Below are 13903 nucleotides of genomic sequence, written 5' to 3' on the forward strand. Positions count from 1 at the left end.
GTAATTCCATCAATGCCTTGAGTGTTAGGAAAGATAATTTGAATTCATGGATTGTGGATTCAGGAGCATTAGATCATATGACTGGAGATAGAGGAGTCCTGACAAGCTTCAATCCTTGCCATAAGAATTTGACAGTCAGTATAGCAGATGGGTCACTTTCCAAAGTGATTGGAACCGGATCATTAAAATATTCAAAAGACCTAACACTCAATTCTGTCCTTTTAGTGCCTTGATTAAATTGCAATTTGTTGTCTGGCAGTAAACTCACTCGAGACCTAAATTGTGTCATTAAATTCTCTCCAAACTCTTGTGAATTTCAGGTCTTGGACTCGGGGAAGATGATTGGCAATGCTAAAGAGTGCTCGGGGATCTATCTACTTGAGGCGAATGATGCTTCTAAAAGGAAAGATCACAATATTGATTGTTTAGTGTCTGTAAGTCAAAGTCCAGTTTATGTTTTTCATTCAAAAAGGGATAGTGCAATAATGATTTGGCACTATAGGTTAGGACATCCAAATTTTATGTATCTCAAGAAACTTTTTCCATCTCTTTTCAATAATAAAAATCCGAATGAGTTTCATTGTGAAGTTTGTCAGTTTGCAAAACATGTTCGAACTTCCTATCCTAACCTATCCTACAAAGAATCACAACCCTTTTCATTAGTTCACAGTGATGTGTGGGGACCATCTAGGGTCACAAATATTACCGGATCTTGTTGGTTCATAACATTTATAGATGATCACACCAGACTTACATGGGTTTTCCTAATGAAAGAAGAATCAAAGGCAGGTCCGATATTCAAAAAGTTAAATACTATGGTTCAAACCCAATTCCAAACCAAAATACAAATTTTGAAAACAGACAATGCAAAGGAATATTTTGCATCCATTCTTAGTGATTATTTGATAAGCCAAGGGATTGTTCATCTAAGCTCTTGTGTTGACACACACCTCAACAAAATGGTGTAGCCGAAAGAAAAAACAGACACCTCCTAGAAGTAGCCTGATCCCTCATGTTCTCTACACATGTACCAAAATAATACTGGGGGGAAGCCATATTTATTGCAACTTACCTCATTAATAGAATGCCCTCTCGAGTCCTAAACTTCCAAACACCGTGCCAAATACTACTCAAAACTTATCCAACCACCCATCTCATATCCTCCATTCCTCTCAAAATGTTCAGATGTTCTGCATTTGTACATATCCATAGCCATTAAGTGCATTTTCTTAGGGTATTCATTTTCACCAAAAGGGGTATAAGTGTTACTCTCCAGCCACAAAGAAATTCTACAATTCCATGGATGTTACCTTTTTTGAGTATCAACCATATTACCCCAAATTTGATATTCAGGGGGAGAACAGTTTCACACAGGAATACCAGCTTTGGGATCTCGATATGGAAATCAGTGCCCTAGATGATTACCACACCTCACCAAATCCGGTCAACACCCAGCCCGAGTCACTTCCTGTTTTTGCTCACCAAAATGAACCGACTGGACTATACTTTGATCCACCTACCGAGTTACTTGAACCTCCAAGACCTTCTCCTAACACTATTCAGCCTATCTAAAACATTGAACTCCCAAGTCTCCCAAGTCTCCCGAGTCTTCGTTCCCCAGATACTACTCAATCCAAGAACAACAAAGATCTCATCACCTATTCTAGAAGGAAAAAGAACCAAAGTGAGATAGAGCAACAAGTACCTCTCGAGCAAATCCAAGAATTGGACCCGGATTCGAGATCAAAAGCTCCTCAAGGTAATGCTGATCCCGAATATTCTAAGGATAGTGACCTACCTATTGCAGTGAGAAAGGGTGTTAGAGAATGCACAAAACACCCAATCTATAATTTTGTGTCGTATCTGGGCTTATCCAATAAATACAGGGCATTTGTGGCATGTTTGGATCATAGAGCTACCTCCTGGACAGCATTCTTGACACTGGAAAAGAATGGAACATGGGAAATCACAGAGCTACCTCCTGGAAAGCATCCTGTAGGTTGCAAATGGGATCTTCACCGTCAAGTACAAAGAAGATGGAAGTATCGACCGATTCAAGGCTCGGCTCGTTGCAAAAGGATTCACAATCCTATGGAATCGACTGAAGAAACCTTCGCTCCGGTAGCCAAATTGAATACAGTTCGAGTTCTCCTGTCTTTGGTTGCAAATTTAGATTGGTCACTCCACCAATTAGATGTCAAGAATGCTTTCCTCAACGGAGACTTAGCTGAAGAAGTGTATCCTCTTGGATTCGAGACACAAGCAACAGTTAACAAAGTCTGCAAGTTGAGAAAATCTTTGTATGGTGGACTCAAACAATCACCGAGGGCTTGGTTCGACAGATTTACAAGAGTGATCAAGCAATATGGTTATTCACAATGTCAGGACAGATCACACACTCGTTGTTAAACACTCACTCGAAGGGAGGGTTGCCATTCTTATTGTATATGTGGATGATATTATTTTATCAGGTGATTATGAGCAGGAGATCAACATTCTCAAGGACCTGCTCGCTAAAGAATTTGAGATCAAAGACTTGGGAAGCCTCAAGTACTTTCTCGGGATGGAGATAGCTCGATCAAAAACAGGCATTTCAGTCTCTCAAAATAAATATGTTATGGATCTTTTAAAAGAAACATGAATGCTCGGATGCAAGCCAGCAGATACTCCCATGGACTCAACTACTAAACTAGGGACCAAAGAAGACAGTGCACCGGTTGATAAAGGTACATATCAGAGACTTGTGGGAAAGCTCATATATTTATCACACATAAGACCTAACATCGGTTTCTCTGTTAGTATGGTAAGTTAGTTCATGAATAATCCAAATGAAGAGCATATGGAGGCAGTCTATAGGATCTTGAGGTATTTAAAACTAACACCAGGAAAGGGCTTGTATTTTAGAAGGTCACCAGACAAAGATATCAAGATATACAGTGATGCTGTTTGGGCTGGATCATTAAGAGACTTAAGATCAACCTTTGGCTACTGCACATATGTATGGGGAAATTTAGTCATATGGCGAAGTAAGAAACAATCTGTTGTGTCAAGGAGCAGTGGATAAGCTGAATTCAGAGCTAGGAATGTGGCTGTGAAGACTTCTAAAAGAGTTGAGGATCATGATTGAAGAACCTATGAAGATGTTCTGTGACAATAGTCAGCTATTAGTATCTCGAAGAATCCAGTGCATCATGATAGGACAAAGCGTGGAGATTGATCACCACTTCATAAAAGAGAAGATAGAAGGAGGAGTAATTAAGTTACCACATCGGCCAACTTGTCTTCAAACAGTTGACATTCTTACTAAAGCTCTACCAAGGAAGAACTTCGAAGACTTGAGCTCCAAGCTAGGCCTAATCAATATTTACAGCCTAGCTTGAGGGGGAGTGTAGAATATTCTATTTTTATGCTATAGAATATGCTTATTTGTTACCCGATTTCCTTAGATTAGAATTTTCCTCTTTTTTGTAGTTACTGAAATTAGGATATTCGGTAGGATATTTTCCCTAATTACTAGATGAACCTCCATCTATAAGAAGAAGGGCTGTAATATACGTTTCTAAGCAGAGGAATAAAGTTAATCTTCTCCAATTTCCTCAATATTTCACTTTAAGTTTCGTGTAAAATGTTTTGCATGCCAATTTTCTACCATTGTTATACAAGTACTATCCTTTCGATATAAGCAAACAATCAATATCTGATTGCCATCGGCAACTTGTTTTTAGATTCCTCAGGGCCATCTTTAGTTTTTTTTTTTTTTTTTAGCTTTATAAAGAAATTTGTTTTGAATCTCTCCAATTATGAGAATCGAGCAAAGGAACCAAGTGAAAAATGGAGGGAGATCAATGGCGTCTTTGTTGTTGTTCCTAAGCTCTCTAAGACTATTGGTATCGCTCTATTTACATAATTTAATTTCATATTTTGATTTAGTTTTCAATTTTTTCTTTTTTCAATTGAGTTTTGTAGTTTCAGTGAAGAATTGTGTGGCAAGATGTGATTGGTTGCCATTGCCCAATCTTTACTGTAAATCGTGAGGTACGATTTTCCAATTTCTCTACCTAACTTTTTAAGCTCTTAATTATTCTTTTCTTTTGGGATATTTCTTATATATGGTATTTTTTTGATGCTGGTGTTGGTCCGTATAGACTCTGAGTTCATTGTTGTTAATAACTGACAATAGTTTCTTTGATAATGATAAACATAAGTACATATTCTGAAATTCAAAGCTTGTGATGTCTGTTTGTGGGTGAACGTTAAATCCATTTCAACCCTTTTTGATGTTGCAAAGTTTGAGCGAATTTTCAACTTAACATGTCAAATTTTGTGCTCCCTTGTCTTTTCGGCTCTAAATTTGAATAAAAAGATTAACTAAATTTGAATGAGTAATTGTTTAGTACGGGTAAAATTACAAAATACAATATTTTCATTTTCGAAGTAAATTTTGGGAGATTCTTTATCTTGTTTGCTGTTGTCTATCTTATGTTGTTTGTATACTTATCTTTGGTTGATTCTGAATTGAGAATTGTTTATCTTGATGTTTTATCTAAGTTGGAATAGAAAAGTTTTGGTTTTGTGGCTTCTTGTCAAAAAGGGTAAATTCCTGGGGTTGGATGTTGGACATGCATTTAGTAAATTTTTTATTAGTTTCAGCATATGTATTTTTCTGTGGTATTAGGATGATATGCTTCATTGAGATGTAGAAGTTGATTTTTTGGCCTTTGATATCGGTGATTGTTTTGTCAAGAAGAATACTGAATATTGTGGCAGTAATTTCCACTTGATTTGTTAGTAGTTTTATGTGATGCAGAGAGGATATGAGGATATCCCGTGTGTGATTTACTTTGCCTTGGTGTCACTATTAAAGTAGTACATGTGCCTCGTAATTGTATATATTTATAATTTATTTGATGTTGTATTTTTTCTTATATAATAGTGCTTATAACCAGTGACTTTTATACGACTCTGTGCGGTTTATTATGTACTTATATCATCTACAGAGGCTTGTGTTATTGTTTAGATGCTTTGTATCTATATTATTTAAATTTTTAATTTAGGATGACCCTTTATGAATTTGTAGTTCTGTTTATCCCTAGAACAGAGAGTAAGTGTTGTGTTATGTCGTTATGGACTCTTGATATTCAAGACAAAGTTCATTCTATTCTAATAGATGGTTTAGATCCTCTTTTTATTTAATTATTGTAATGTTTTTTGGAAAGACCTCATCGAGACATTTTTCAACAGACTCTACATAGGCTAAATATAAAGTGGTTCAGTATTACATTATTTTATTTACGAAAACTCTTGGCAGGTTCTAAATCAAGTATTATTTGTTTGTTGTATATACAATATTGTTGGGATCTTACGATGTTATTAATGAAAGTTAACAACATTAACAATCAGCTTTCTAAGTTGAGGTATATAAATATTTTTTTGTCCAACTTTTTTTTTCTACATAGTAAATTTTTAAGATTTTTTTTTTTTCAATTTTGTTTAAATCGGATTATATTATACCTCGATAAATAGTTTCTTTGTTTATTTTCTTTCATCATCTTATTTGTCAATGGGTTTAGGTTTTTTTTTAATTTTTTTTTTTTTTTGTATAACCAGTAGTGTTCATTACTTTTTAGTATTATATATTTACAATCAAGAACATGACATTGTTTTTTATAGAAAGAGTGAACAAACTTTATTTGGATTGAAAAGAGAAGCCACGTGACATTGGTGTTTCCCTTCACTATGAAATGGCTCGGAAATTCTGGTGGATGATTTTGGGGGAGCTAATAAACATTGGTGTTACAATATTTTGAAGGATGAGGTATAGAGTCAAGTCAGTAGGCTAATGTTGGGTCATTATTTGATAAAAGGTCAATCAACCTTGGCTCTAAATTAGAGCAGAAAATAATTAGTGAGGGAGATAGGATAATTACCAAATTCAGTAATTGTTCTTTTAGGCCCAATCAATCTAATCAGTTTTACACTGGGCAAATTTTTGATGGGCCCAACCTTTAGAACACAATTTAGAAACGGAGGAAGCCAAGCCTGAATCAGATTTTGCTAAGGAACAAGACAGGGAGGCGGTGGACACGAAATGATGTGGAGATTCACGAAGCAAACGGGTTTGATGAGGAGAAAGAGTTGGAAGGGGTGGCCACTTCATATTGAGGAAAGGGTTTTATTCCTGAGGAAAACCTTCCAAAGGAAACTGTAGAATTTGAAGATGAGAAAATGGAGGAACACGGACTCAAGTTGTTCTGTGATTCATTTTATTCAAAACTGAAGGAATGCCCTTAATTTATAGAGTACATAGGTGAGACAATTCCGGGAAAGAATCTCTTACAAGGAAATAAATCGAGAAGATTGTGTAATTAACCAATCTCTCGTAAAGGGAAAATAAAGAAAAGGAAACCATCCCTAAAATTCGCAAATCAAATCAATACAAATAAATCTAATGAAGTACTAAATAAAACTAGAAAGGAAAGAAATTGGCTTAGATATCAACATTCCCCCTTAAGTCAGAATGTAGATGTTTATCATCCCCAACCTTTCAGCTAAATAGTCGAAGTTGGATCTTGCGAGAGCTTTAGTGAGGATGTCAGCTGTTTGATCTTTCGTTGGTATGTATTTGATATTTATGGTCACTCCTTCGATTTTCTCTTTTATGAAGTGACGGTCAATCTCAACATGTTTGGTTCTATCATGGTGAACGAGGTTCTTGGCGATGCTGATAGCAGCTTAATTGTTGCAAGATAGCTCCATGGGTTGATCATATGGCATTTTTAGTTTTGAAAGAAGTCTTTGTAACCAAATGCCTTCACATGCCCTGCGCCATGGCTCTGAACTCTACTTCAGCGCTACTTCGCGCAACAACAGATTGTTTCTTGCTTCTTCATGTTACCAAGTTTCCCAAACAAAAGATCAGTAACTAGATGTTGATTGACGATCAATGATAGAACATGCCCAATCGGCATTTGAAAAAACTTTGATATTTCTTCCTGAAGTTTTTTAGAAGAAAAGACCTTTCCCAAGTGACATTTTGAGGTATCTCAGGATTCTGTATACTACAGTCACGTGTTGCTCAGTAGGACAATTCATGAATTGACTTACCACACTAATAGAGAAGCCGATATCGGGCCTGGTGTGAGATAGATGGATGAGTTTCCCAACCAAGCGTTGGAATTTTCCTTTGTTGACAGGAGTACTTCCATTATTAAGTTCAAGTTTGATAGTTGGATCCATAAGCGTATCGGCTGGGGTGATCTCGTAGTTCCTACGGGGTGGAGATGATGGGCTCAGTCCATGGATTTTCCTTCCTTTTGCTGCATTTCGCTCAAAGGGTTGAAAGGAGATAGTGCATCAAGCTGTTCGCAAGGGCCAACTTGATCCTCTTCCCTAGGGATCCCAGATGAGGGAACCCTAGGAGAGCCGCCGACTCCAAGGCTTACAACCAAGCATTTATGTTTTGCTTAACACGTTTAAGACATACTTCCGCTAAGAGACTAAAATACCTTTTCTTGAACGACCAATCTCCATACTAAGAAAGTACTTGAGATTTCCTAGATCCTTGATTTCAAACTCCTTGGCTAAGGAGTCTTTGAGAAGTTGGATTTCTTCTAGAAGATCAATGTCACAATTATATCATCCACATATACTATGATAATCACTAGTTTCTCTTTTGGGAAGTGTTTTACAAACGTAGTATGATCAGATTGACATTGGTAGTAACCATACCTGTTGATTGCCTTCGTGAATCTTTCGAACCAAGCTCGAGGAGATTGCTTGAGTCCGTACAAGGATTTCTTGAGTTTGCACACCTTGTTGGAGTTTGATGTAGTTTGGAGGGCAGCAGGGATATCCATAAAAATCTCTTCCTCTAGGTCACCATTGAGGAAGGCATTTCTCACATCGAGTTGGTGAAGAGGCTAGTCAAGATTAACAACCAGTGAAAGGAGGACACAAATTGTATTGAGTTTAGCCACTGGGGCAAATGTTTCCTCATAGTCAATACCATAAGATTGAGTGAATCATTTAGCAAACAATCGAGCCTTATATCTATCAACGCTACCATCTGCCTTATATTTCACGGTAAATAGCCATTTGCACCCAACTGTTTTCTTGTCTTTTAGAAGATCAGTAATCTCCCATGTATTGTGTTCTTGAGTGTTTGGAATTCCTCCTGGACAGCAGCATTCCATTTAGGACATTTGGAGGCCTCATGAATGTTGCGAGGAACCTGAACTTCAATGAGATTAGTGGTAAAGGCACGAAAAGTCGGTGATAAGTTATCATAAGAGGCAAACTTTCCAATGGGATGTTGAGTGCATGACCGAACACCTTTCCTCCAAGATATATGCATGTTTAAAATCTCATTTTCTAACTTTGAATCAACAGTACCATATGAGAGAAATATTGTTACCTGGAATTGGACTTGGTTCGACTTAATGGATTTGCTGGGGTAGAGTTCCTTCCACTATCTCCTCTTGGATGTGCTCCTTATCCTACAAGCCAACAATAAACTCGGTGTTTCCGATAGGTAGTGGTTGGCTTGGTGACTCTGGAGGGTTGTGATTTTCTGACACTGGATGAATGAGATTTTTTGAGGTGATGGGTGAATCATGGAATGATTCAAAATCCCAAAGATGATATTCTTGAGTTATGTACTACCCCTGAATATCTGTTTTGGTATAGTATGGCTGGCTCTCAAAGAAGGTGACATCCGTCGAATTATAGAATTTCTTGTTGCTAGGAGAATAACATTTATACCTGTTTTGATTTGAAGAATACCAAAGAAAGATGCACTTGAGTGATCGAGGATCAAGTTTACTTCAATGTTGTTGATGGATGTAGACAAAAGTAGAACACCTGAATATTTTAGGTGGGAAAGACGTAATGAGACGAGTCGTCGGGAAAGATTTTAAGAGGGCTTGACAAGCTGTTTGGAATTTTAGGACCCTAGATGGCATTCTATTGATGAGATTACAGCGGCCTCCTAGAAGATTTTAGGGAAATTTGTGCAAACATTAGGGACTTAGCCACCTCTAAAAGATGTATATTTTTTCTTTCAGCAATTCCATTTTGTTGTGGAGTATCTAGGCAAGAGCTTATGTGAACTATCCCTTCTCTTGCGAGAAACTCTCCAAAAATAGAGTTGAAGTAATCCCTAGCATTATCAGACTTGAGAATTTCTATTTTTGACTGAAATTGGGTATGAATCAGAATTTTGAAATTTTTGAATATTTGACCCACCTTTGATTTTTCTTTTATAAGGAATACCCAAGTTAATTTAGTATGGTCATCTATAAATGAGACGATCCATCTAGTCCCTGTATATTTTTTATTCTTGAAGGACCTCAAATGTCACTATGAATCATGAAAAAAGGTTTAGACGCTTTGTAAGATTGAGGTGGGAATGGTATTACGCACATGTTTTGAGTACTGACAAACTTCATAGTTGAAAGAACTTGAATTTTTATTGAACAACTCTGGAAACAAATGTTTAAGATACAAGAAGTTTGGATGACCTAGGCGATAATGCCACAACATAACTGCACTATCATTATTTGAGCAGGAAGCAGAGAATAAACTATCACCAACTTCTGATTGAGGTTATTCTTGAGGATAATGACACTCCTTGAGAATGTAAAGTCGAGAACGCTCCTCACCATTTTTAATTGTCCTCCCCGAATCTAAATCCTGAAATTCACAATGAGTGTAATAAAAATTAGTAACATACCTCTTTTCCTTAGTAAATTTACTAATAGACAATAAATTACAATCAAGATTTGGAACCAAGAGAACATAGTCAAGAGTAAGATCCTTAGACACCACAACTGAGCATTTACCGGTGACTTTTGATAGTGACCCATCGGCTATATGAGCCGTTAGGTTGTCTGTGTGGCGACCCTCTTACGTGGCCGTCACTGTAGTTGACATTAACATATACTTGTTGGAATTTCATCAAAAATTTTACGGAACTTTTTTTTTTTTTGAAAACTCTTATAGTAAACATAAATTTTGAATTTCTTTTTTAATTATAACAAAATATTTATACCTCAACATATTCATCTTTCAAAACATAAATATGTATGTATATACTTGATCTTTAAGTCTTACTTACTTACATCCATTAACAGTCATAGCCTAATCATTTAACATATAATTTTAGAGTCATAATTAGTAAAACTATTTATCACATAAAACTATTTGCGAAAATAATTACGAGCGGTATCTATTCCCCGATCTTTAGATCGTTCGTCCGCCACCTCGCCAACAGTCCATCAAACATTAGGTGCAGGTTGCTTACCTACATTATAAATATCCTCAAGACGTGAGGATTTGTAAAGTTTCTAACGACACCGTGATTTAACGTATAATCTTTTTATCTCTCTTGTAGAGATTTTACATGAACTACCGGTAGTTCAAAATAGACCGGTGCACCAACGATATTCCCTTATTCTTTTTCAATATAGTATAGCAAAATGTCCATTTTTTTTTCTTTTTTGCTGAAATATTTCATAAATTCTTTAAATTGAATGACGAAAGCTGTTAAAGTTAAAATTAGGGAAACAAAAAGCAAGGAAAAAAACAAAATCAGCCCATTGTACGTGTGAAATAACATGCTCTATTGTCGTCTAAGACTAAGATTTTATTACATGCCCCTCAAATGTGCTCAGGTGATATATACGATAATGTTTTTTTTTAAAACTAAATATTAACCATCATGATCAAGGTAGGAACATATTTTATCAAATTCAACGGGTATTTTGTCAAAATTAAAGCTTAAGAGGAATTTTTTTATTTTTATTTTTATTTTTTATGGAGAGGAAAGTTTTTATTGTTCATTTGTATTTTTTTTGAGTTAGTGTGATTTGAGTTCATGTTTATTTGAGTATAGTTTGAGTTGATACTCTAATTTGAGTTTGTGTTTGGATGTGCACATTTTGAGTTATGGTTTGAATTGAGAATCTATTTGAGTTTGTGTTTGAGTGGGTCAAAATTTGAATTTGTATTTAAATAGTATTTTAATAAAAAATGAATGGTGATAAAAAATTTTAATAGGGTATATGGGTGAGGTTTTTTTCGTCTCTTCGTTGTGACCGCAAAGAAAAAAAAATTATCTCAATCGAAATTAAAACGAAAAAGTTATTATTTTTTTAAGAATAAACAAAATATTATTTATTAATTTGAGTTTGAGTTGAAGGGGGAATTTAAACTCATATTTTAGTCCCAAACTCAAGTTTAAACTCAAATTTTACAAAAGAACACGAACTTGAATAAAGTTGTAAGTTGATTTCAAATTTTTTTTTTGAGTTCAGATGCAAATGAACAAGAAATTCTCTAAAAAAGAAAAGTTTTATCAAAGTTTAATTATAGACTTGAGAATAATGAGGGTAATATTGACAAATACTTTTTAAAAGTGCATGGGTTGAAATTTTTACCTTTTATTTTTGTTTTATAATTTTTTTAGTTAAATAATTACACTAACAAAATGATATTTATTAAGAGTAAGGGGTAAATATTCAGACTCATACACTCTAAAGGGTAAATTCTCTATTTTTTCAATAGAAAAAATATCTTGTGGGGAGCGATTTTGAAAAAATAGAGAATTTATTTTTAAAAATGTATGAATCTAAATTTTTTTCCTTTATTTTTTATAATTATTTTTTTATTAGTATAATTATTTAATTAAAAAAATTATTAATTAAAAATAATAAGTAAAAATCTTCATCCATACATTTTAAAAGGTATTTATTAAGATTATTTTATATTTTCAACTATATTGGGCCAGGCCCAAGCCTATTTGATTTCCGCTTATCGAAGTCTCATGATCCTGAACAGAGAAGATATGGCGACAGATCGTGTCCTTTTCTCATTCGCTGATTTTTTTTTTTTTCAGAATTCAGATACGAGCAAAGGAACGCGCTTCGCCAACAGAAGCAGAGGTAAGCTCGATTTATTTCTTCCAATTTACGAAGTTCCGTCCACCGAATAAATAAAACGAATAACAATAAAACATTATCTCTGCGCAAAAATGGAAGTCTTTGTTGTTACTTCGTTTACAACCTTAATTATTTCCTATTAGCTAGTTCTTGTTTGATAGTTGATCTTGTTTACTCAAAACAAATATATATATATATATATTTTTTTTTTTTCTTTTTTGGGATGTTGCATTGAGACCTAGTGAGAAACTTGAGTAACAATCATTGCTTTTTTTTTTTCTTTTCTTTATATAACTAGTTTAAATTTATTTTCATATTTTTACTGGAAGTTCACTGAGTTTTATTGGAAAATAAGAATCAACATTGAGCTAAAGATTGCAAAGAAGATCATAATAGGATTCCTTGGTCTCAGCTCTCATTGTGAAATTGAATTATTATACGAATTATTATACCCAACTAAAACTTGCTTAGTCAATTTTGCTTATTTCTGAGTACTAAAAGAGCACAAACTGTTTGATATATTGTAAGCTTTGGACAACCTAGTATGTTTCTGCAACATAAAAAAAAAAAAGAAAGAAACAATATATTCAACTAATTTATTTGTCACTTGACCCTCCAAAGCTTTCCAAAAAAAAAAACATTATAAACATCTCTTTTCTCATGCCTATGGTAATACTTGTAACCAACAGGTAGATGATATATGCAAAACAGGAGATAGTAAAGACAAATTGCTGCATTCGACAAAACAAAATTGCCAAATATAATTTTGGAAAGTCTTAAATTCTGAGTGATGCCATGCAAAGGCAGAATACTTTTTATTGCAAGGCATTCTTCAGTTCCAGAAGAATTTCAAACAGACAGCTTAAGTCAAGTTCTTCATCTATATATTCGAGTTCGATTCTTGGCAGAAGTCATGTCAAGTTATGCCTCAAGGGAAGCAAAGTTTCCTTAAAATTTAGCCGCACAATTGAACTGGTAAAAACCAAAGCAGCATATGAGAGTCGAGAAGAAATTTTGGACGAAGATGAAGATCTTTGTCCTGTAGAATGCGTTAGAGAATTCAAGACTGATGAGGAGTTCTTAAAGATTCTAGATAAGGCCAAAGAAACCGATTCTTTAGTCGTTGTGGATTTTTATCGCACTTCTTGTGGAAGCTGCAAGTACATAGAGCAGGGATTTGCAAAGTTATGCAGGGGATCTGGTGATGAAGAAGCTGCAGTTATCTTCTTGAAGCACAATGTGAGTTTATTCTATAACTGAACTTGTCTGGTTTACAATAGAAGTATATAGATATAAATGAATATATATATGTATGTACGTATGTATGTATGTATAAGCTCTTTGTTTATACTTATAATACTGCAGGTAATTGATGAGTATGATGAACAATCTGAAGTTGCTGAACGACTTAGAATTAAGGTAACTTTCACAGATTGCACAACTTATATTTCATTCCCGTATTTATGAATATCTAAGATTTAGAATCAAGGATAAATGATGCTTAGCCTTCGTTAGCTTAGTTTGCTTTTTCAAAAGATAATATTATTTTTTTTAAATAAAAAATTAATCTAAAAAATGAACTGATACAGACAGTGCCACTCTTCCACTTCTATAAAAATGGAGTCCTGTTGGAAGCATTCCCAACTAGGGACAAAGAGAGGATACTGGAAGCAATTCGTAAATACGCATATTCTGGATCTCAAGATGTTTAAGAATTTCATTTCGGACTTGATTTCTGTAAAATAAAAATGTAGTCTTGTTCTTAGAGGCTGACATAAACCGAGTGCTTTTGGCTGTGCCACTTCTGTCACGTACATGTAACATATATATAAATTGTGCAATAATCAACAAAAGGTTTTTTTTTTTTTTCACATATTGGTCCTTGTAAACTCTCTCTCTCTCTCCCCCACCAATGTTCTTAAATTTTCTTGGAATATTGTTTGGTTAATAATATAGGAGTGTCATTT

General features: G+C 34.7%; 1 protein-coding gene across 1 annotated transcript; it reads left to right on the top strand.

Annotated features, from left to right (window-relative positions):
* Window positions 1-11868: 11868 nt before the first annotated feature.
* LOC21389776 (thioredoxin-like 4, chloroplastic) lies at window positions 11869-13784 on the top strand. The gene is made up of 4 exons (XM_010110312.2): window positions 11869-11939; window positions 12626-13175; window positions 13302-13355; window positions 13526-13784. The coding sequence occupies exons 2-4, from the start codon at window positions 12732-12734 to the stop codon at window positions 13646-13648; spliced, it is 621 nt and encodes a 206-aa protein (XP_010108614.1). The 5' UTR covers window positions 11869-11939; window positions 12626-12731; the 3' UTR covers window positions 13649-13784.
* Window positions 13785-13903: the final 119 nt, after the last annotated feature.

This window comes from Morus notabilis, unplaced genomic scaffold, assembly GCF_000414095.1.
Source record: "Morus notabilis unplaced genomic scaffold, ASM41409v2 Scaffold823, whole genome shotgun sequence".
NCBI classification, from domain to species: Eukaryota; Viridiplantae; Streptophyta; class Magnoliopsida; order Rosales; family Moraceae; genus Morus; species Morus notabilis.

What these genes read in the sequence shown, in the direction of transcription:
- LOC21389776 (XM_010110312.2), top strand. Translation starts at nt 12,732, where the DNA reads ATGCAAAGGCAGAATACTTTTTATTGCAAGGCATTCTTCAGTTCCAGA. An exon ending in TTATCTTCTTGAAGCACAAT is followed by an intron (nt 13,176 to 13,301) that starts GTGAGTTTATTC and finishes ATAATACTGCAG; the next exon opens with GTAATTGATGAGTATGATGA. An exon ending in CTGAACGACTTAGAATTAAG is followed by an intron (nt 13,356 to 13,525) that starts GTAACTTTCACA and finishes GAACTGATACAG; the next exon opens with ACAGTGCCACTCTTCCACTT.